Source organism: Urocampus carinirostris, chromosome 6 (genome assembly GCF_059441175.1).
Source record: "Urocampus carinirostris isolate Australia breed hairy pipefish chromosome 6, RoL_Ucar_1.0, whole genome shotgun sequence".
Taxonomy (NCBI): Eukaryota; Metazoa; Chordata; class Actinopteri; order Syngnathiformes; family Syngnathidae; genus Urocampus; species Urocampus carinirostris.
In genome coordinates, this window is record NC_142354.1 from 46,156,638 (window position 1) to 46,179,870 (window position 23,233).

At 46.1% G+C, this 23,233-nt stretch overlaps 1 protein-coding gene across 1 annotated transcript in view; it reads right to left on the minus strand.

The window, feature by feature from the left end:
- Nucleotides 1–447: 447 nt before the first annotated feature.
- cntn3b (contactin 3b) overlaps nucleotides 448–23,233 on the minus strand; it is a 40,376-nt gene continuing 17,590 nt past the window's right edge. The window contains exons 6-23 of the mRNA XM_088339102.1: nucleotides 20,801–21,004; nucleotides 20,629–20,731; nucleotides 19,193–19,377; nucleotides 18,924–19,060; nucleotides 17,083–17,212; nucleotides 15,298–15,448; nucleotides 14,190–14,317; nucleotides 13,945–14,120; nucleotides 10,823–10,940; nucleotides 10,397–10,555; nucleotides 10,180–10,329; nucleotides 8,165–8,235; nucleotides 6,560–6,794; nucleotides 5,249–5,358; nucleotides 3,700–3,886; nucleotides 3,087–3,199; nucleotides 2,836–3,001; nucleotides 448–721 (exon numbers count right to left, since the gene is read on the minus strand). Coding sequence (XP_088195228.1) covers nucleotides 630–721; nucleotides 2,836–3,001; nucleotides 3,087–3,199; nucleotides 3,700–3,886; nucleotides 5,249–5,358; nucleotides 6,560–6,794; nucleotides 8,165–8,235; nucleotides 10,180–10,329; nucleotides 10,397–10,555; nucleotides 10,823–10,940; nucleotides 13,945–14,120; nucleotides 14,190–14,317; nucleotides 15,298–15,448; nucleotides 17,083–17,212; nucleotides 18,924–19,060; nucleotides 19,193–19,377; nucleotides 20,629–20,731; nucleotides 20,801–21,004 — 2,615 coding nt within the window. The 3' untranslated portion in view covers nucleotides 448–629. The remainder of the gene's footprint in view (nucleotides 722–2,835; nucleotides 3,002–3,086; nucleotides 3,200–3,699; nucleotides 3,887–5,248; nucleotides 5,359–6,559; nucleotides 6,795–8,164; nucleotides 8,236–10,179; nucleotides 10,330–10,396; nucleotides 10,556–10,822; nucleotides 10,941–13,944; nucleotides 14,121–14,189; nucleotides 14,318–15,297; nucleotides 15,449–17,082; nucleotides 17,213–18,923; nucleotides 19,061–19,192; nucleotides 19,378–20,628; nucleotides 20,732–20,800; nucleotides 21,005–23,233) is intronic.

The following is a 23,233-nucleotide window of genomic DNA, read 5'->3' on the forward strand; positions in this document are numbered from 1 at the left end:
TTTGTGCTCCACTAAATGCTGTTTCTTTTTTCTCTTTGGGTGAAACGAGTCGGCCTAAAGTCAGCAAAGACGATTCACGGACGGCTACGGAAGGGTCGTCCTATTTCAAAACAGTAGACCAGTTTTACCAGATAGGTACTCGACGAGCGAAAGCCAGTTCCTGACTCCTTACCCCTGACCTTGACCCAAACCACTAAACCCTAAGACTGTTCCCCTATGTTTGGCTTCAGACCACAAGTCGAATTTCACAAATTGTAAAGCAGACCAAACACACCAGGGCGGGGCATTTTTGGGTTAGCAAACTAGCACTCTTAGCTCGGCGTCTGAGAACAACATCCTGTAAAACTGGTCTAGATTTCCCAACCGAGCCGTTTCATTCAACATTTGGTGTAGAGTGCAGCTTTAAAACTCGTTTTAAGGCAGTCCTTTATCTTCCGGACGCATCCGACAACTTCGACCCTCGATCAAATGTCGGAAGGCATCGACCGCTTCGATTCGTCCGTCTTCGTTTTCGGATAGCCACGCTAGCGCATCGGTGCGACCGTTAACCCTCGAAAGGGATCCGGGGTCCGACGGCCACCGTTCCCACAGAAGGACCTCTCGGGATCCCCGGAGGTCTGGATCCGACGTCACCAGATGAAGAAAAGCAGCGCGCTCGTCAGCGTTGCCGAAAGGTGGAAGGGATCGGGACGGGACGCCGTCGAGCCCCGCGCTCCCATACCTGTCAGAAAATGAATCGGTTGGTGAGAAAAAAACAGACGTTGCAAAAAATAGAAAGTGGCATATTTGAAAAGGAGCATGTTCAAAGCCGGAGTCCCTGTCAGGAACCGTAAAGTGCTGACAGATCGGGATCTGACTTTGAGCCGTCGCATGACATCAATCATCCGAGGCGCTGAAAATAAATCTGGAGTCAAGGGTTGCCCAAACGAAGCTCATCCTTTAGCTTGATATTTTTGTATTGAGTCAACTTGATTTTCTGACAGGACATCGCACGAAAGATTGACGAGACGGGGACAGGAACCGGCTGTCGGCGTTGAGGTGAGATATCCGTCCAAAAAATGGCGCTTTCTATATCGCATGGCGGTGATCACGGAAGGCTTAGCCTAGCATCCTGTTCAGCCATCGGGGGTGTTATGCAAAGCGCTTAGCCTAGCGTCCCGTCGGGAGCCAATTAGGGGAGTGTGGCTTGCTCCGGGACGCTTGCTTTTGTTTGCAACATCCTGTGGTCCGACTCGACGTGCATACAAATGCCACCGTGTCTGTTTAGATACTGGTAGCGTTTCAGTTCTGAAGATCCTCGTCCACTTCCTTGTCGTGTTTCTTGACGCTAGAGCTTTTCCGCGCACAAGAAAATCGAGCCAGCTCACAAAAATCGGGGCTCGAAATTGCTAATTAAGATGCAAATCAAGTCAAAGTTGCAGTGCATGAAGGTCAAAATACACGGGTTCCCCTGATGCTAGTTTCTAAATGCGGTATTTTGAAGTCAAGGTCGAAGTAGAACAAAGTGGAGTCAAGTCCGTAGAGTTTTTCGAGAACCGGCTTCTTCGGCTCGGCTCACTAAAAGGAACCGGCTCTTTCGCGTCCTAAACGGCTCTTCGGGTTGTTTTTGCTTCTTTCATCCCAACAGGACCAAATATTATGTAAAACGATGCACAAAATGACTTAAAGGAAGGGGGGAATAGAACAAAAAAGAAAAAATACCAAAATGAAAAAGTAATGAAAAGCTGACAAAAAAAAGAAACATGAGGGAGAGAAAAAAAAGGAAAAATTCAGAAAAAAAGAAAAAAAAGAAACAAAGAAAAAAAAGTAAATAGAGAACAAAAAGAAAAAAGTAACAGCTAGGAAAAAATAAAAACAATGAGATTTTTTTAAAAAGGAATTTAAAAAAAAGGAGAAAAAAGACAGGGAAAAAGAGGAAAAAGTTTGTGTTGCATTCAAATCATTTCCAATGATATCAAGTGAATCTTGTTGCCAACACTGTACTTCCACTAAAAATGGGATTAAATACAGTTGTGTATCGTGCAAGCGACTCAATAAGCCCCCAAAAATGTTAGTATGATGCGACAAAAGATACCAGGTAAAAAAAGAAATGGAAATCTTGTTGAAGAATTGAAAAACTAAATGACGTTTGTAGGCCCTACAACCTTTGCAATTGTACATGAGTCAATTCATTGAAAAATAATTGTGCATTGCCGGAAACTCGGCTAAATGTAACTTGATGTCAAGTTTTGGACATGTTTGATAATTGATTATCTTGCCACACTTGGGATTATGGTTGCTCACTGTTGTTTCAAGCGTTGCTCACTGACTTTGTGTGAACGCCCAGACCCGTAAGGAAAATGACAGGGAACATTACTCCCCGCTGAGATTGGATCTGCAACCTCAGTAGAACTGTTTAAATCCAGGCACAAAACACACTTCTATTCTCTAGTTTATGAATGACCTAGATTTCATCTTGACAATATCTGAGTATTGTTTGTTAAATCTACATCCGTTCCAACCTGGTCATCCTGGAAGGGGGATGACCTCATGTGCAGTCCCTTTTCAAGGTGTCTTCATTTATCTCATGTTGCTCTCCTGTAGGTTTTAGATGAGGGGATGGTGCGATAATAGTCTGTGGTTTGCAATCATCTGTGCTCTGTGCAGCCCTTTGAGATTCTTTGTGATATACAAATAAACATGACTTGACTTGAGGGTTTTGAGTTTTTCCTTGACCTTGTGTAGGTTTTAGATCAGGGGATGGTGTCATAATAGTCTGTGGTCTGTGCAGCCCTTTGAGACTCCTTGTGATTAAGGGTTATGAAAATAAACATGACTTGACTTGACTCGACTCACTTGATTTGTGGATGTGTATGGCCCGACTGCCGGCCCCTTCCCCGCCCTCGCTGGTGGCCTTGATCCGAATGCCATAGTTGTCGTTGGAGGCCAGGCTCAGTTCCGCCCAAGTTTTATTGGTGAGGAAATAGCTGAGGTCGTCGTCCCGCTGTCTCCGCAGCAGCACCTGACGCGGGAAAACGTTCATCACGACGAAAAGATCTTTCGTTTGTCGAAAAAGTCACCGACGGCTCGGAAGTTCCGAGATCTACCATGTAACCGGTGACTTTGGACTGGTTGTCCGTGGCGATGACGGGATCCCAACGCAAGGAGATGGTGGAGCCCCTCATGGACCATTGGACGTTGCCGGGGGCCCCTTCGGGTGCTGCGGGATCAAAACGGGAAGGCGGTATATAGTTATCCCTCACTAACTTTTGGAGCATCGGATTATTTCATATGAATTTGTTTGCGTATTTTATGAACCCCGGTTCTGTCCCCAGTTTCAAATGCTGCTTTGGTGGCTAATTTTGTCTGGTTCTGGGCAGCGGAAGGTTTTTTTTGTCTGTTTTCTGAGCCATCTGGCATTTGGCCCTTGAGGCAGATGAAATTTTAGGATCTGGCACATCATTTCCCAGCCGAGGAGGCCCCAACCTGAAGGGAGCGGCTGGACGCTTTCCAGCTCCACTTCATCAGTCCCCACACCAGTTCCTCACTATTCCAGCTCTTAATATTGTCTGTACCAACGGCGGAGGTTGCCAGGTTTTTGTCACCTCAGGTTTCTTTCTTGTTTATTCACTTAGCTCATTTCAGTCCATTTGTTACTTCTACCTGGGTTTTGTAGCTAAAGATCTGTTTTTAAGTTTCTCCACCGACGTCTGGACTTACGCGGCTTCTTGGTGGTGACGTTGATGGGCAGGGACTGCGGACCGGCGCCGGCGGTGTTGCAGGCGGACACGGCCAGGTAGTAGGTGGTGTAAGCGCTCAACCCCGTGATGTTTAACAGGGTCTCGTTTCCCGAAGGCCGCGCTTTGCCCACCGTGTCCGGCTTGGTGTCGTCCTCCCAGTACAGCACCTGCTCGAAGGCACGTTGAAAATATGACTGCCCGTTCGTTTTCAACTGACTTGACTCGATTGGTCCGGTCTGGAAAAACGATTCGACTAGAATTATACGCGGGTCCCTTTTTCCAGCAGCTCAGCGCAGTTTTCTCCTGAATTAGTCCGGGTTGCAACAAATGCCACCATATATGGAGTGAAATAGTCATGCTTTTGGACTTTAGGCTACTTCAAAGTTCAATCTCATGCAGTTTACCCTCTCCTATTCTACTGTCAAACACACATTTGAGGCAAGACTTTCCTTGAAATTTGCTTTGTTTGTGAAAAGATAGGAAACACCTTGTTTGCATTTAGTACATAACTGCTTCACTTTTGCTAATTTACAAATTCTAATTACGACTAAAAGAATCCGAACAAAAGCAGTTCATTTTCAGACCAGAAAAATCTTTGGATCCTGAGGTGCTAAAATTCAGTCCATAGTATATCCACATTTTATTTTGAGATCGGAAATCAGATGCTATTCATGAAAGCCAGGTCATGATAATAATTACAGTTAATAATTAAGCTAAATTGAGACCCAAAGTCCTCCTACGGCAGACCTGGGCACTCCGGTCCTGGAGGGCCATACGTCCTGCCAGAGTTTGAAGTTTGCTCTTCTTTAACTCAGGTGATACAAATTATAACCTCGTTAGCAAGCTAGCAAGTGCTCGTTAACGATACTGGTGATTGGAATCACCTGTATTGGATCAGAGAAACCTCAAAAATCATGCAGAACATACGCCCCTCCAGGACCGGAGTGCCCAGGTCTGTCCTAGGGAATTCGTTCGGATCGTATTCCCGTAATGTATTGTCGTGGAATAGTTAAGTCAGCCAATTGAATTGAGTAGGGAAAAAAACTGTGGCTTGATGAGGAACACGTCGACGATTGCAAAACAGTATTGGCTGAGATAGGTCAATTCTGAGAAAAATGCTGTCAATTCTGGGAATGCTGCCGGTAAGAGAAAAAGAACGCATGATATTTCTGCCGTGATGTTTCTGCTCCGGAGGGTATAAAAAAGCGGATTGTCTCTTGGACGAAGAGAACACCGTTGGAACGCTGACGACGGTTAATAAACGACGTCTCCCTCTCTGTCAATTCTCTGCTCTTTTGTGTATATTTTGGGGCGAGGCCCAGATACGGTCCGCTCCGAAAGTATCAAAGCTCCGTGATGCTCGCTGCGCCACGCTTTACAACGGTTCTGCTGTGGAAAGCTGTTCTTGTGAAGCCTCTTTGGCCACCCGCTGTGAGTTCTCCATGAAGATTCAGCAGAGCTCCGTTCTGGGACGATTGAAAGGATGAACGTGCTGGGACAAAAAGAGCTCCGTCAAGCTTCCCACGTACCTCGTATCCCAGCACTCTTTCGGGGATGTCTCGGACGGCTTCCCAGACCACTTCGATTTGCGTGGCGGACACGATGCGAGGGACCAGTCCCTTGGGGGCCACGCTGGGCACTGCGCAGAAAACCAGAAGGTGTGGATCAGCAGCTGGCAAGACCAGCACAGAGGCCAATTGCCCTGATCAGCTGCACTGAACATTCAATGAAAGCTTTCCTTTTTTTATAGCCATTAGCGTCTTCACCATCGCTTTTCTTGCTAACGCATACTGTAGGACGTTATCAGTCAAATTTTTCACAACACTACTACATATTCCACATCGTCACATACGTCTCTCAATCTGCCAGCAAATACATCGAAAGGGTGGGCATGTTATTGGGACGGATATAAAAAAAACGTCTAAAAGCATTCCTGTATTGTTGGAAGATCCTTGTCGGAATCGGTTTGTTTCGCCCCATTATTCCCATTAAAAAAAAACAGACTCCTCAGATGATTTACAATATGGCCATTAGCCCCTGACCTTTTGATTGACATCACTTTCGACCAATTGCAACCATTTTTTCACGGTCATTATACTGCGATAACGTCTGGATGCCTGTATTGAGAAAACAGACATGACCCAATTTGGCTTTAAAAAACTTCAGCCCGGAGTGCCTGATTCAAATAAGGATTGATGCATTGGTTAGCCAACAGAAATGTATTCATGTTCAGGATGTGTATTGAAATGAGAGGCGAAAATAAACGTGTGTCATGGAACTCAGGACCCGTTTTTGCGAGTGCTTTTCATGCACAGGTGTGCACAATCTTGTTAGAGATGCAGAAAAATAAGTCGATCATTTACAACTCTTTCACAATGTCTTAAAATTGAAACAAAAGTAAAGTAAAAATGCACTGTTGCAAAGCTTTTAAAGCTGTAAACTGGTCATCTCCAAATGGCTACTTTTGGAAATTTCTTTGACATATGTGTAAAAGACAATATTTAGTTTTTCAGATTGTCATCACATTTGACCTGGGAATGGGTAAGACTTGATGCTATTGTCTCAGCTGTTTTCCAGCTAAGACGCCCATACTCCACTCATCTGCAGGTATTGGATTCAAAAAAGGAATAAGAACCTACTTCTGTACATCTTGGAATTGAGAGTTAAGAGGATTTAAACGAAGTAACTGTAACTACAATTTTTTAGTAAAGTCCCCACAACGCCAGTCATAACCCATGTAAAGACGTTCCTATTTCCAGCGGTCTCCTCCGCCGGATTTCAAGGTCGTCCCGTAAGCAGATCGGCCTTCTCCTTTTACCGAAGCTCGGCGCTTAGCGTACCGTCCTCCGCCGAGTAGACGGTGGCCACGGGACTGAAGGGCCCCTGCCCCCGATCGTTGAAGGCCCCCACTTTCACGTGGAAAGGAGAGAAGGGCGGCACGCTGTCGTTGCGGAAGACGTAGCGGGAGGCGCCGGGCTCGGAGATGATGGCTCGCGTCCACCTCGGCGCTCCCTCCGACCTGAGCGCCACCACGTAGCCGAAACCGTCGCCGTTCTGCAGTTCCTCCGACACGGGCTGGGGGGTGAAGGATTTTATACCTTTGACTATAAAGAATTTTATACAAGTTACATTTATTGAATGCAATGAAGATTTTTCACAGAGAGGGCTTAAGTTCAAGGACCGGTCATGCCGTTCCTAATGCGAATGTTTTGTTTAGTTCTGTTGATAAGAGTTCTGACGCAGGTGGCGGGCGATGTTTGGAGAACGGGGCCCTGATGACGTAAAACGCTTGGTGTTTTGAGTTTTTTCAGACATCGTGGCGACGAGGTGGAGCCCACATGGACTTTCTTGGCCTGCCCCATGGTGGTGGCTGACACGCCACTGTGGGAGAGAGGCGTGGGCAAAGGAAGAACTTCAGAAGATCAGAGAACGAGAGGGACAATCGAAAGTAGGCTCGATGAAGCCTCGAGCGACAATATTTCGGCTAATTCGATGGAATTCACTTAGTTTCTTATTTAAGAAATTAAATCTGCCCCCGTGTGAAATGTCAGCTTTCCTGATCATTTTTCTCTCAAGAAACGAGCGCGCATAATTGTTGGATGAATGTAGGTTGTGTTTGGTTAATGGAGTCAGATAACTCATTCCAACAATTTGGTAAACGATGCATTTTAATGTATTGAATTCCTAACGGGGGACAAACACAAAACCACGCTGATGTGAGAATGCCCACAGACACGCTGACGTCAATACACCAGATACTCTTACCAAGGTTCTTGTGTTTCTGTCCCTGCATTGGTGTCGCAGTATTCATATCGTTATATATTTGCTCTTTAATGATGAAACAGGCTTTGAGTTTTTGCCTTCTTCAGGCGTCCCCGACGTCACAGGATGTCTGATAGGGCTAATTCCCTATTAAGGCGTAGACCAGGGGACCAGTTGTGAAGTCGTTTTTCAATAAAATGGTAAGAAAGGAAGCTAAGAGGCGCATTCGTGGCTCCTTCCATGTGCGTATTATTGTCTTTTTTGTTCCGGAATGAACACGGCCCAAGGCAGTTTTCCATTCTCGTCAATTGGTGTATTCCGACCAACGAGGTCATGACGATGTTATGGTTTTAATAGACGACGGGAAAGGAGGATATTAGATCTGTCCCACTTTTGTGTTTTTAGAGTGTCATGCGCTCAAATATTGTTTTAAAATGCTGGGGGAATCGGCCAATCGGAGATAGTATGAGTGCAGTTGTGACAACTCCCGTTGTCTATTTTGTTCTGGAATGAAAATGACCTTTCTCTTTTTGGACCCACGTTAGTGCGTCGATTCTATGGCCATCGGGAATGAGATCCGGTTTTAAGAGGCCATGGGACAGGATGAAACCAGGAGTTTTTGTTCCCTCCAACAAAATCGTCAGATTGAAGCAAAACCCCAGTTGGAATCAAATATGACTTACCTCCCAAGTGATGACCAATTCTGACTTTGTGCCACCTCCGCCCGCGATGTCAGTGGGAGCTGTGTCGGGAACTGAAAAGCCCAAAAGAGAACCGTCACATCTTCAAAGGCGACAGAGGGACACCCGGTGGACCTCAAAGCCGATTTGACCCTTGACCGATACCCCGTTTGTTTCCGTCCCGTTTAGAACGGAGGTCTTCCTCACTCAGGAAGCGTAGAATGTACGATTTGACTTATCTACAACGCAGACGTCGTCTATTTCGATCTAAAACTGATATTCAGAAAAAAACCTGATGAATACCACAAAGTCTTTGTGTGATTCATTTGAAATTCAACAAAGGAAGACCCTAAAGTTAGAGGAAAAGTTGTCCCGGCTCCAGATACCCCATCGCCCCAAAATCGCGTCCGGTAATCACTGAGGAATGTTGGACTGTAATATTGTCCTAGCCCAACTCGGCTTTCAGCAATGTTCCTGTCTACACACCTCTCCTCAAGCTCTGTATGGGAATTATTTTCAATAAAAGGAAGGGTCCGGACGGGCCGAACAAGAATACATTTAGGGTTTCGCTCTTCTCATGAGCTGCAATGATTGTCTCTTCTTTCACCTTGTTTGTTTTATTCCAGGAACGATTGTGGGAACAATCATCAGTCATTGACATTCATATAGCACGTCGTGTGCTACGTAATGATAAATGTTTTGTAAAGTGTTTTTGTGTTAGCCATAGAGAAGACACCTTTGCCCACTTATCTATCTATCTATCTATCTATCTATCTATCTATCTATCTATCTATCTATCTATCTATCTATCTATCTATCTATCTAGACATCTATCTAGACATCTATCTAGACATCTATCTAGACATCTATCTAGACATCTATCTAGACATCTATCTAGACATCTATCTCTCAGTCTCTCTCTCTGTCTATCTATCTATCTATCTATCTATCTATCTATCTATCTATCTAGACATCTATCTAGACATCTATCTCTGTGTCTCTCTCTGTCTCAGTCTCAGTCTCTCTCTCTCAGGCTCAGTCTCAGTTTGTCTCAGTCTCTGTCTGTCTCAGTCTTTCTCTCTCAGTCTCAGTTGCTCTCTCAGTCTCACTCTGTCTGTCTGTCTCAGTCTGTGTCAGTCTGTCTCAGTCCCTCTCTGTCTCAGTCTGTCTCTCAATCTCAGTCTGTCTGTCTGTCTCAGTCTGTCTCAGTCCCTCTCTCAGTCCCTCTCTCAGTCCCTTTCTCAGTCTCAGTCTCAGTCTGTCTCAGTCTGTGTCAGTCTGTCTCAGTCCCTCTCTCAGTCTTAGTCTGTCTCAGTCTCTCTGTCTCCCTCTTTCTCTCTCTCTTCACCCTCACCCCCTTTGGTCATATCCCTCAAGAGGGGTGATTGACAGCAAGACAAACAAATACAATAACAAAGAAAATTAAAAAATAGCAAAAAAACACAATTTTTTGGACCATGGCCCTCTTATCTAGGAGACACCAATGTAACTAAGGACATCCCAAGTGAAATAAAATAATTGGAGAGGCTGAGTGGCATGAGTAGTTGGCGAGAAAACTTCCATGTGGAGTTGTTCCTCAACTTTCTCCCAGCTGGAAAAGAATGAAGCGTCTGTGACATTTCTCTTGGCATGAAAATGTCTCGGTGAACCCGACATGTTCCAATACACCTGACGTTTCCGAAAATTGAGCTAACTGTGGCCAGGGCGATTAGGATCTTGCCTGCGTTTTTGGGAGCTGAAGGTGGACAGAAATCCAAAGAGGCAGACAGCGTTGGTGAATATGGAGACTCACGAACAGTACACAGAAATAGGCAGAGGAGCCTCTAAAAATCAAGTTAGAAAGTTTTTGGAGAATTGGACAGATGATACGCAGAGGACAGAAATTAGGGAGTATCCCTGACATTGATAGATCTGACACGTGGTCTTGGTATCAGTCAATAGAACAGTTTGAAGGCATAACATTAGATAAAGGGGTTCAGAGAGGCGGAACCATAATGGGTTCAGGGTTTCAGACTTACCGGCGTCTTCCGTCCTGGTTTTGGCCGAGGCCGGACTGGGTTCCCCGAGACCCACGCGGTTCCGTGCCACCACCCTGAACTCGTACTCCACCCAGGCGTTGAGTCCCACCACCGTGGCGGTCAGCGTGTTGCCGTTGATCACTTCGGGTACTGAAAAACATGAAAAGCGTTGAAAACCCGAGACCGCGTCGGGGAGACGTCATCGGTCTACGGTTACCGGTGTCGACGCCCTGCCAGCCCACGGTGAAGGCGGTCCGAGCTTGCACGGCGTACGCGCTAACGGGGCTGCCGTTGTCGGTCCCCGGAGTCCAGGTCAGTTGCGCCGTGCTGTCGGTGATTTCTTCGACCGTCACTCGGTCGGGTGGACCCGGAGGACCTGAAAAGACCGGACTTGAGATTCGACTTTACAACAAAATAAAGATTTCTTTTGGACATAAGTGGCTGTCTTTTCAACAGCATTTGGGTGCGTCGGCAGTTACTTTACGATTGGTCCGATTCGTTTCCGACACGATTTAGCCCCAAAATAGAAAAATTCGTGTCAAAGAACCAGCGGTACCGGTTCCCCATGGTTATCCGGAGCACTTATCCCGGTTTCTTTTATTTTCGAACGTTGAAAAGAATGGAATAAAAAGCCTCGGCTGACCTTTGACGAGCAGGATCGCGGAAGCCGACAATCTCTCCACTTCGTCGTCGACCAGGCAACGGTACTTTCCGCCGTGCTCCAATCGGATGTTGCGAATCATCAGGTCTCCCGAAAGACTCTGTCAAACAGCGACAAAGAGACCAGCGTTGATTTCATGCCAAGATTTAGGACAATAAGGCCCTGCGGCGGCTCTAGCTAGCGCCTGCCAGCGAGCAGCCTCCGTAGCCAGTGTTAAGAATAACGCCGTTAGAAATGGACTTTTTCAATAAGGGGCTCGCGGAACTCACTTCCTCAGCATTACCGTTCCTGACGGTTTGAAAGCTTGACTTTGGCTGCAGAACACCAACGCTGGCGTATCCCGCACACCTAAAGCTGTTTTCCGCCTTCCTTCGAGTTGTTTACGTCACATCTCGAGTTACCATTCAAAATAGTCAAATCATCTTTATTTGTTTGGCCCTTAATCACAAAGAGTCTGAAAGGGCTGCACAGCTCAAAGACTATTGCAAACTACAGACTATTGTGACACCATCCCCTCATCTAAAACCTACAGGAGGGCAAATACTACACAGATATTATCAACATAACATATAGGTTATGCTATTGTCACGGACCAGAAAGGGAGACGGGACCCAATCGCATTCGTTTACTCAGCTTTATTCATTTTTAAAACATTCTGTTACGTAACAATTAGGTTGTGTCATGAGTACTGATGTGAATCACCTGTGCCCGCTCCTTTGTCGCCAACTGCCTCAGACTCTGATTGTCTCCCTGTCCCTATTCAAACCCACTCCTTTCTGTCACCTGTGGTCAGTCCGTCTGCGAACCTCAGTTAACACTAGGCAAGCCTTTTTCAACCCTGACCCCCACCTGTTTTTGCTCCCTTCTCTTCCCCGGCTTCGACCCGTTTTTTGATCCTGACTACGTCTACTCTCCTCTCCTGGCTTTCGACCTGTTTCCGATCCCGAGCACGTTTTTTTGCTCTCCTCTGCTATTGACCCGGTTTTTCCGTTCCCGACACCGCCATCGCTCGCCATGGAAGTCCCTTTTCTGCGCTCAGAGCGACCTGCTTCCCGCCACCAGCGATCACCAGATCGTGGGTGCAACACTTTCCTTTTTTCCAATAAAACTGAGAGAAACGGAACGCAAGTGGGTCCTGTCTCTGTTCTGGTCCTGACAGGTTGTAGGGATGAAAGCAACAAAAACAACCTTAGAAGCAGTTTTGGACCCAAAAATGCCGTTTTTAGTGAGCTGTGCCAAAAAAGGCAGTTCTTCCCATCTCTTTCAATCCGGTCAAAAGATGCAATTGCGGTGTTTCGTATTTGCTCCGAAAATGTCAAATTCGTTGACATAAAACAACAATTTTGTAAGTAATGGAAATGGTCACTCTCCCTGGTAGCTAGTTACTCTTACTATACAGTAATTCACTTCCACACTCTGTTACTTTCTAGAAGTGTTGAGTAACCAGAACCAATGACTCTTTGAAAGTAGCGTGCCCAACACTGCTAGCAGCTAACGCCAAACAAACACAAGAGGGCGACCTGGTTGTCCTCCTTAGCCTGTGGCTACGTATGTAGCTTAGCACCACCAACGTGTGAATGAGTGAATGAATGAACGGTGTAGCGTCTTGAAGTGCCGCGTTCGTATTTTCAATCTCTGAACAAAGCCACCAAGAAGAACTACTTGTCCACTAAATCCGATTCTGAATGCGGACATGAGTAATGGATAATAGGGCCACGCACTTGGCTAGCTTTATGGGGGACAAAGGCGCCACCTGGTCCGCCTCAGCGTCTTCATCTGGCGCCGGTCGCGCTTGTTTGCTTCAATCATGCTAATTCATTCGGCAGAAGCTGTCCAACAAGAGTTTGTCCCTTGTTTCTCTCTGGAAGAATGCCTTCCAGCTGCTCGTCTTTCTGAAGGGTTCGGGAAGAACAAGGAAAACGCCAGGGATGCTTAGAGTCTCTATTGTGATTCACCCTGCTGACCTCTCAGAAACTGGAATTGAACCCGGAACCTCTGAACCTGTACAGGCTAACCAGTAATCTACTGCGTTGCTGAAAGAGGAATACTACTGAAAAGGTTTTCAGTTTCATTTTGTCCTGGAAAATGATCTTTAGCAAGGAAGCTAAAGGCATTTGGTGGAATGGCAAATTCAATTCCGTTAAATCGTTTTTTTGCTGACTGTCCGGTTGACATTGAAAGAGAAAAAAAACAAAAACGCTAGCCCTAGTTTCGGTCTCCGTTGTGACCCGTTACTGACCTCATACCGTAAAATCGGTAGCTTAAATTGAACCAGGGACCTCTGAACTGTAAGAAGAACAGGCTAACAAGCAACTGTTTCGCTAAAAAGGGATATCAATCCAGCAAAACCATTTCTTTCAGACTCGGGGTAAATTCAGTTCTTGCTAAAGAAAAGACAGTCAAATGAAGATTCGCTGACGTTGAGGAAGAACAACAAAAGCACAAGCGCAGTTTTTAGTCTCCGTTGTGACCCATTACTGACCTCGGCCGTAAAGTCGGTAGCTTAAATTGGACCTGGGACCTCTGAACTGTAAGATGAACAGGCTAACAAGCTATTGTTTCGCAGACACAGCCCAAGAAAATCCAAAACGCAGTATTTGCTCCCTGAAGCGAATCGCGAGTTGGGCTACCTTTGACACCGATAACAGAAGATAAACTGTGGAAGAATCTTGCCCCACTCTTCTTTGCGAAATCATTTCAAATCTGCCATATTAGATCATTCTAGGTCACACCACAGCATCTTAATCTTTGATTGGATTTCAATCCAGACTTTAAACTTCTGGGAAACAGCGGAATTCATAATTCCGTCAACCACAGAAAGTTGTCCTGGTCCTGAGGCAGCAAAGCAGCCCCAGACTTTGACACTGCCACCACCATGCTTTACGGTCGACATCATGTTCTTTTGCCATCTTCACGCCAGATATAACGGGCTGCACACCTTCCAAAAAGTTCCATTTTTGACTCATAAGTCCGCAGAATGTTTGTCCACCGAGAAATAGGAGGGTCAATTCAGTTTTTGCTAAGGAAAAGACAGTCAAATGAGGGTTCGCTGACATTGAGGAAGAACAACAAAAGCGCAGGTTTCATTCTCGGTTGTGACTTACCCCGCCCACTCGCTCAAAATGTCGGTCGTCCGGCAGGAAGTGGATGAGCTCTCCGTTAAACTCCCAGGAGAAATGGACGTCCAGCGCCGGATCGCTGACCACCTGGCACGGCAAGATCACGCTCTCGCCTACGATGATCTCGGTGTCGGCGGGCCTCGCCGAGATCCTGCTCGGTTCTGCCGGTCGAAATGGCCGTGTGAAAAATGGGCCTCCACACACCTCCAATTGTCAGTGGGTGGACTCACCGGTCACTATTAGCTTGGCGGTGGTGCTAGCGGAACCAAACTGGTTGTTGGCCACGCAGGTGTAGCTAGCGGCGTCGCTTTTGCTCACGTTAGCGATCCTCAAAGATCCGCTGGAAAAGAGCGTCATTCTGCAGAGACAAAAACGAGTTCTTGAGTTGATGACGTGGATTTACCATTCCTTTTGATAAGACTCCGTTTTAGGGAGGTTTGCCGTACCACCTTCCTATTATGTTTCGTTGGAATTTTCCACTATACACAGATTGAGTCCTTGTCAACGGTTGCTGCTTCCTCAAGTTTCGTTCTTCTCAAAGCCTCTGGTATATAAACTATACTAGTTCTGTATTGACTGAGGAGCTCATTTCTTCCTCATGCCATGAGGCTCTTTAACCCCACCCCCACATTTGCATATCACCCTATTTTTATGACAGTGTGGATTTTATGTATGTATATTACTATTTAAATACTCTATATCAACAGGTTATATTGGGGATTTTTGTATTCTATATCTTTATTTAATTATTCTATTTTTCAACACAAGCATACTGCTGGAAGTGGGAATTTCCCTACCCGGATGAATCAAGTATCCATCTATCTATCTATCTATCTATCTATCTATCTATCTATCTATCTATCTCTCTATCTCTCTATCTATCTATCTATCTATCTATCTAGACGTCTATCTATCTATCTATCCATCTAGACATCTATCTATCTCTATCTATCTATTTCACAGGCCCAAAATAAATCCCGTTTTTATGTAATATTTGTAATGAAGACTTGGACAGAAAGGCTCCGTTCTGGCGTCTGTTTTGCCACGATAAGGGTTCGCGACCCAGATGTCGATTAGAAAATGTGGATTTCTCCTCCTTTGCAAGGTCGTGGTTGTGAAGAGCTTTTTTTGAGAAGGTTGATCTCCGCTCTTGATCTATTTGTACAACTGTAATAAAACCTCAAGAAAACCTCTTCATCTCTGGTTTCATTTGAAGTCTCGCAGAACCCGGATGTTGATTTGAGCCCACGGAGGAGGGACAAAGCTCCCTTTTGACTTTCTTCTGCCGGTTGTTGCTTCCCTAGACCTTAAGCAAGGCTTTTTGAAGTGTGGAGGTACCTTTGGTTTCTCTGCAGCAGGCGGTCGTCCTTCTTCCAGAGGGTGACGGCCGGCGGAGAAGCTTCCGGTTGACATTCCAGCGTGACCTCGCTGCCCAGCCGAGCCTTCAGCAGCGCCTTCCGAGGCTTTTTGGAAAAATCGGGGGCCGAAGCTGAGTCACACAGCCAAAGGGAGAACTTTAGGAACGATGGGAAGTTTGCCTCCATCCCGTTTCCTTCTAACGGTCGACAGCACGTCCCTTTGTACACACTGCCGGCTCTCTTTACAAATAACCTCGAGATGATTTCAAGTTCTCGACTCTTTTATCCCCGTCAAGAACATGGTTGCATTTTTAATGTCACAAAGGTGTCACGTGGATGAAACGAATTTGAAGATAAGTGGCTGAAATCGACCGCCGACATAATGGTTTTGTCGAATATTGTATCTTAAACGCTGCCGGAGAAGAGAGGCACCAAGAGATGGCTACCTTGACTGCAGTGCGCAGGAGAGGCGGAAAGCATGTACAGCCCAGCTCGTTTTGTCAAGAGGGAATTCCAATCTTGTCTACAACGCCAAATTGAAACGGTGTGTCAAGACTTCGGATCAGTTGAACAAGATTTACTTGCAGGTATTTCCTGCCAAACTTGAAACCAAGTTGAGTGTTTACTCCACAATATTCCCCCTTTTGGTGACTACCAATCAACAGGAACACCGATCGATCTCATAAACAACACCAAATAGGAACAATTTAACGCTCCAGAACCTTCTTGGTTACTCGATTTATTCACACAACGTGCTTTTCCTGTAAAAGATCACACCAAAGTTGAGTGTTCTCTCCACAATACTCCCCCATTTGAGTATAGTCAATCATCATTAACATCAGTTACATCATTCCCATTAACAACACCAAAATATGAACAATTAGAGGCTCCAGAACCTTCTTGTTTGCACAATTTCTTCAGGTCAGTTATATCACACATCGTGCTTTTCAGATGTTTCCTGCAAAGGTTCATCCCAAGTTGACTGCTTTTTCCACAAAATTCCCCCTTTTGATGATTACGAATCATCAGGAACACCGATCTCATCAAGGCCAAATTTGGACAATTACAGTATCAAGTACATTTTGAGTTAGTTATGGTACACCACAGAGCTTCCAGATGGTTCCAGGAAATTTGACTGTCTTATACACAATATTCCACCCTTATGGTGACAAATCAATAAAAACACCAATCAATCTCATAAACACCACCAAATATAAACAATTTGAGGCTCCAGAACCTTCTTGGTTACTTAATTTATTGATGTCAGTTATATCACACAACGTGCCTTCCAGGCGTTTCTTGTGAAAGATCATACCAAGTTGAGTGTTCTCTCCACAATACTCCCCCATTTGAATATAATGAATCATCATTAACATCAGTGTATCATTCTCATCAACAACACCTAAATTAGACAATCTGAGAGTACGGATCTTTCTTGGTGTCACAATTTCTTCAGGTCAGTCATATCACACATCGTGCTTCTCAGATGTTTCCTGCAAAGGTTCATCCCAAGTTGACTGCTTTTTCCACAATATTCCCCCTTTTGATGATTTCAAATCACCAACCACAGTCACGCTTTTTTCAGCAGTGAAGTAGAAATAATGGTTTACGTTTGAACCCTCATCCAAACCGATACGTAAATCCGGACGTGTTAAATAAATCGACTCGATCGAAAGGTCTTAGATGAATGCGAGACAGTAAACAATTGGGGGGGAGCGATTGATTGAGAGATCGAACACAGAGCAAGCGGAGCAAGCGAGCTTACCTAAGACCTTGAGTTGGGCGGAGGAATAAATCACGCCATGTTTGTTTTCAGCCACACACTGGTACATCCCTGAATGGGAGAGGTTCAACGCCGCGATGGTCAAAGCCCCGTTTTCCATCTGGATCCCAGCCTGACGAGAAAAAAACAAACAAATGAGTCCCGATGGCCTTCTGCGTCCGAGGGCGGCATGAAAGCCAGAGGAACATCTGAAGAACATCTTCATAGATAAACAAACTGCTCCCCTCCCTTCTGGTTCAGTGTTCGTTCTGTTAATGTAGCGTTTACCAAATTGTTGGAATGAGTTATCTGACTCCATGAACCAAACGCAACCTACATTCACCCAACAATTTATGCGCGCTCGTTTCTTGAGGGAAAAGATGAACAGGAAGCCCACATTTCCACTCAGGGGCAGATTTAATTTCCCTAAAAATGTAACCAAGTGTACTCCATCGAAAACGGCCGAATTAGTGACGTTGGAGTCTGTGAGAAGCCTTTTTCTCAAGTACTTTAGCTTTCCCCTATTGGCCATCTTCTCCCCGCATAATGTCGTGCCGACTCCTCCCATGGGCGCGCCAAGGAATTGTTTTGCACCCACCGTTCTCACAACACAGCGCCTTGTTTTCAAAACAACGCCTGTCGTCCTCCGTCAGAGTCCTGTTATCAACGGAACTAAACAAAATATTCTGCATTTGGAACAGCCTGACCTGTCATTGAACTAAAGCCTACTCAGCTAAAATCTTCATTACATTATGAGTCAATCGTATAAAATACTTTATAGACAAATGTATAAAATCCTTTATTGTCAAATGTATAAAATCCTTCACTTCCCGGAGAAGGGAACAGAAGCAGTCGCAAACAAAGAACCGAGGGGTCATTGCTACGTAAGATTTATTTTTTGTTTCCCGGTTCGATTTCTGACATTTGAAGTCGTTTTGTGCACACTTGTTTGATTTTGTTGGTTTGTGTATGTCTATTATTTTGTACTGAGATTTTATTAATATTTTTTGGGGTGAACATTGCCCTTATTCTGCTTCTCTGCATTTGGGTCCACACACCCATCTTGACAAATAACATCGGTGAAGCAAAACACGAGTTGGCATCTAATAAAAACTTTTATCGTCGCCGGCAACTTTAATCAGGCATCATTAAGGACTGTACTTCCCAAATTCATTCAATACGTGGACTGTGCAACCAGGGGGAAAAACAGTAACATCCAACATGTGTACAGAGCTTCCCCCTCCCCCCACCTAGCTGGATCCGACCATCTCTGTCTGTCCCTCACCCCCTCATACATCCCCTCCAGAGAAAAGCAAAGCCTGCAACAAGGACAATACAAACATCTTCTTTGTTCCTTTATCTTCTTTGTTCTTTTCTATCCTCATTGTAAAATCTGAACTGGAGTGACAAATCCAACTTCGTTGTCACAATTTGTTCAACCCATTTTGGAACAATGACAATAAAGGTATCTCATCTCATCTCATCAGCCGTACTGCTTATCCTCATTAGGGTAGCGGGGGGGGGGCTTGAGCCCATCCCAGCCAACTCCGGGCAGTGGGCAGGGGACACCCTGAACTGGTTGCCAGCCAATTGCAGGGCACACAGGGACAGACAACTCATTCGCTCATTCACACCTAGGGACAATTTGGACCGGCCAATTCACCTGAAATGCATGTTTTTGGAACGTGAGAGGAAACCGGAGTGCCCGGAGGAAACCCACGCGAGCACGGGGAGAACATACAAACTCCGCACAGGATGTCTGGAGCTGGATTTGAACCCACGACAGGTTCCCATCCGTGCTGCCCCAATAAAGGTATATTCTATTCTAACATGGGTTTTGTTACCTGGTCAGTCAGGTGCTCTCCGTTCTTCAGCCAGCTGTAGGAGGGTTTGGGCTTGCCGTTGGCCTTGCACTCCCAGAAGAGTTTTTGCTGGATGGACCGAACGGTGTCAGCCATGGTCTGCGTCCACCGAGGTTTGGCTTTAAAGGAAGCACAGGATTGTTTGGTCAAAATACCCCCCACCATCGGACCTCTGAATGTAGATCCAACAGAAAACTCAGGCAAAACTCAACGATGGTAATACTGCAAGATATCTTCAGACATTAACTGACCATGAAAAGAAATCCGACCTCGAACCGCATTCTTTCCCCGCCGATTCTCCGCAACGCACTCGTAACTTCCCGCGTCTTCCTGCTGGAAATGCGGGATTTCCAAAACCGCGTTGGACTTTTTCATTCGGACTTTACTCGGGAAAGGGACTCCGCTTGTTCTTCTCCATCTGATTTCTGGGACGGGGCTGGACACACAGAGGAGCAATACTTCTGGTTAACAGTAGCACCACATGTTACCGTTTGAACATTCGGTAGCATGTTTTGAAAACAAGTTTATCGATTTATTTTTCCGTCAGACAAGACCACGCCCTCTTTCAAATAACATTCGAGTGTTATGACACACGGCAAAAATGGGTCGGATGCTCTCGGGAAAGAAATCCGAGTAACTGGCTGGAGACGAAAGAGTGGTTGACTCAGCTCAAGTGAGTTGGAAGGAGATTTTCTTTCTGTTCAAAAAAATGATGATGTACACGTGTCTTAGGAAAATGGCGCACTGGTAAAGAAAATCTCAGGGCTTATATTTATTTTTAGCCGACCCTCTTCTTGGATCCTCCCTTAGGCAAAACAGTCCATCTGTTTTTACACGTTAAGCTGGAAACTAAGGGTTTTAAAGCGCTTCTAAGGTTTCAGCCTGGGGCTTCCAACTAGGGTTTTGGCTTGAACCTGGGTTTTGAAGCACTTCTAGGGGCACTTCTAGGGTTTCCGACCAGGGTGACTAGAAGTACCAGTGTGCTTTAAGAAATTAAAATATGCTGAGTCATTGAAACCGTCAAACAGCCATCCATCCATCCATTGTCTTCCACTTATCTGGGGTCAGGTCGCGGGGGCAGCAGTCTTAAAAGGGAAGCCCAGACGTCCCTATCCCCAGCCACCTCATCCAACGGGATCCCGAGGCGTTCTCAGGCCAGCCTAGAGACATTGTCTCTCCGGCGTGTGCTGGATCGCCCCCGGGGCCTTCTGCCGGTGGGACGTGCCCGGAACACCTCCCGAGGAAGGCGTCCAGGAAGCATTCTTATCAGATGCCCGAGCCACCTCAACTGGCTCTTCTCAATGCGGAGGAGCAGTGGCGCTACACAGTCCCTCCCGGATGACTGAGCTTCCAGACACCCTGCGGAGGAAACTCATTTCGGCCACTTGTATCCGGGATTGGGGTATTTCGGTCATAACCCAAAGTTCATGACCATAGGTGAGGGTAGGAACGTAGATGGACCGGTAGATGGAGAGCTTTGCCTTTCGGCTCAGCTCCCCCTTCACCACGACGGACCGGTACAGGGTCCGAATGACGGCAGACGCCGCACCGACCCATATGTCGATCTCCCGTTCCATCCTACCCTCACTTGTGAACAAGACCCCAAGATACTTGAACTCCTCCACTTGGGGCAAGATCTCATCCCCAAACCCTGTTGTACGGGTCAGCCTCAATAACACCGACTTACTTTCCCAGAGCAAAACATTCCAGCTTCACCAGCGAGTCCTCGGGTGCCGGGACGGAGTCGGGGAAATGCACCTCGATTTTGGGTTCATATTCTCCCATCGCGCCTAGAGGGACAAACAGTTTTTCAGAAAAGGCTTTCTTTTTTTGGACTAGTCCGGCCGAGTCGGATTTACCGTCACTCCTGAGGACGAGCGGCGTGGGGGAGCTGAGGACGCTTTCGCGGCTGACCGTGTTGTTGACCACGCAGGTGTAGTTGCCCACGTCGGAGACCTCCACCTTGGAGATGTAGAGACTTCCTGTCACCTGGGAGACGAAGCGCCGGTTATCCTGCTGGACCGCCTGGGGGAAGCGGTTGAAGATCCAGCCGAAAGTCAGCTCTGAAAAACCCAGTCAGGTTTCAACTTGAGAAGACAGGGGAGGACTGAACAAAAGGTACACCGTCCGGTTCGAGGACCTTAACGGAAACTCAAAGTCATGAGTGTAGACATCGATGGATTTTGGACTTGCAAATACGAGAGAGAAAGACAGAGAGAAGCCAAACCTTAGAAAAGAGATTCCAACCCATTCTGTATGAATTCTAGGAGGCGAATAAAGAGGGTGTGGGTATCAAAGAACCGTAACATGTTTGGACAAAAAGACACCCAAAAACCCCCAAAGAATATGAACCCTAAAACGACCAAAAAAACAAACAATAATTTAGGAAAAAACTGCCCAAAAGGACCAAAATATAAAGGGAAAAGATCAAAAACTACTGACATATAACAAAATCGACAAAAAAACCTGCCAAAAGATAATCAAAATATGCCTAATTCTTGTCATGTCTTTCTACCCAAGTGGACACTAAATAATCAACCCTGTCCCTTTGAACTTTCATACTAAGGCCGACGGCTCAAACTATCATCTTACAGACCCCGACTGACCCTTGGGCCGCAAGTTTGAGACCGCCGCATTAAAATCATAACAATCTCATCGTGGAAGTTTCAAAGTCAGTTTTACTTTGAATTTGCTGTCTCCTCCCCCTGCATCCACCTGCTACTCCATTTGACCAGCTCAAGTCAAGCCACACCAAATGTTGTTTGTATTTTATTTTGATTTTCCTGGAGAGGAATGGGCGGCAACAGGCTCTATTTGCCCAAGACCCACCACAGGAAGCGACCTAGGTGAGTTGTTAATATTCATTTCTACTGTTTTGAATCATGTTCACATGCATAAGTGCTACTTCTTTGAATATTTTAGCGCTGTTTTGGAAGGCTAGCTAACTAAGCATTGGTTTTTATCCCCCGCTATACAACAATTTCACCTTATGATGACTAGCTTAGCAATCTTAAGCCTTCGCTATGCAAACAATAACGTCCTGTGTTGATTTTGGACGAGGTTTAGCGCTCGAACGATCTGAAAATTTTTGGGCAAACTAGCGTTGATATGAGCTGCTCTTATCGGCGCGCAAAAGGCAATTAGCACGGCCGACACAGAATTGGACCTCGTTCATCACGCAGACGCATTTGCATATTTCTTTTGCAAATAAACGCACGTGGCCTGATTTAGCTAGTTAATGAGTGCCGACTAGCTTCAAACGAGAAACACTGTTGGGACTAGCGCTTTTCAAAGGAACTTTTCTGGACCCGTCTGATCCCAGTATGCTCGTCTTTTTAAACGCTAACTACGAACGCAATCGTAAACGCCTTCTGGAGCCACACACGTTAGCTTCTCTGCAGCGATGGATGCTAGCTAGGACTTGATTTCGTTCCTCGTTGTTACCTTGTGGTTGCTGCGTTCTTATACATTTTTCTCAGTTAGCAAAATGCTAACTAGCGAACGCAATCATAAACACATTCTGGAACCACACGATGTTCAGTTCTCTGCAGCGACGAATGCTAGCTAGGACTTGATTTTGGTCCTCGTTGTTACCTTGTGGTTGCTGCCTTCTTTATAAATTTTTCTCTGATAGCAAAATGCTAATTAGCGAACGCAATCGCAAAGACATTTTCGATCAGTACAACAGATTGTGCCGACGTTAGCTTCTCCGCAGGTATGGAAGTTAGCTAGGAACTGAAACCGGTCCTCGTTGGCGAGCGCCCCTCGAGCGATCGGTGGCTCGGCAGGTGTCACATGAAGTTTGCGCTCGCGTGTGACGGCGCAAAATAAATCTCGGGATTGTAAAAATGTGAGAACGGCGCTCGGGTTACATCGGGCGAGGCGTCCCAGCTGTCAAAGTGGATTTCACACGGGGAAGCGGGGCCCATTATCCCCTGGCCGGGCTCCACAATGGCGCTCATTCCTCTAGCGCTCGGATCGTGTGGGAATCTGCGCTAGCTTCTGTCGTGGGGACAAACTCGGCGGCGGCCATTGTTAGCGCTTCTCGGTTGGAGGGCGAGGATGGGGGGCAGTGGGGGGGATCATCACGCATCGACAATCGACTCATTTTTACAGACGCTAAGTTGGTTCTGGGTTGAATTTCGGGTGATGATGGGCTGGAGAGGAACCATTTTATCACAATTTGTTACTAGCTGTGTCAGTACCAGGACAGGAAGCAGAACCCACTTGCATAACGTTACTCACAGTTTATTGGGGAGAAGAGAAAGGAGCGCACACTCGATCCAGATATC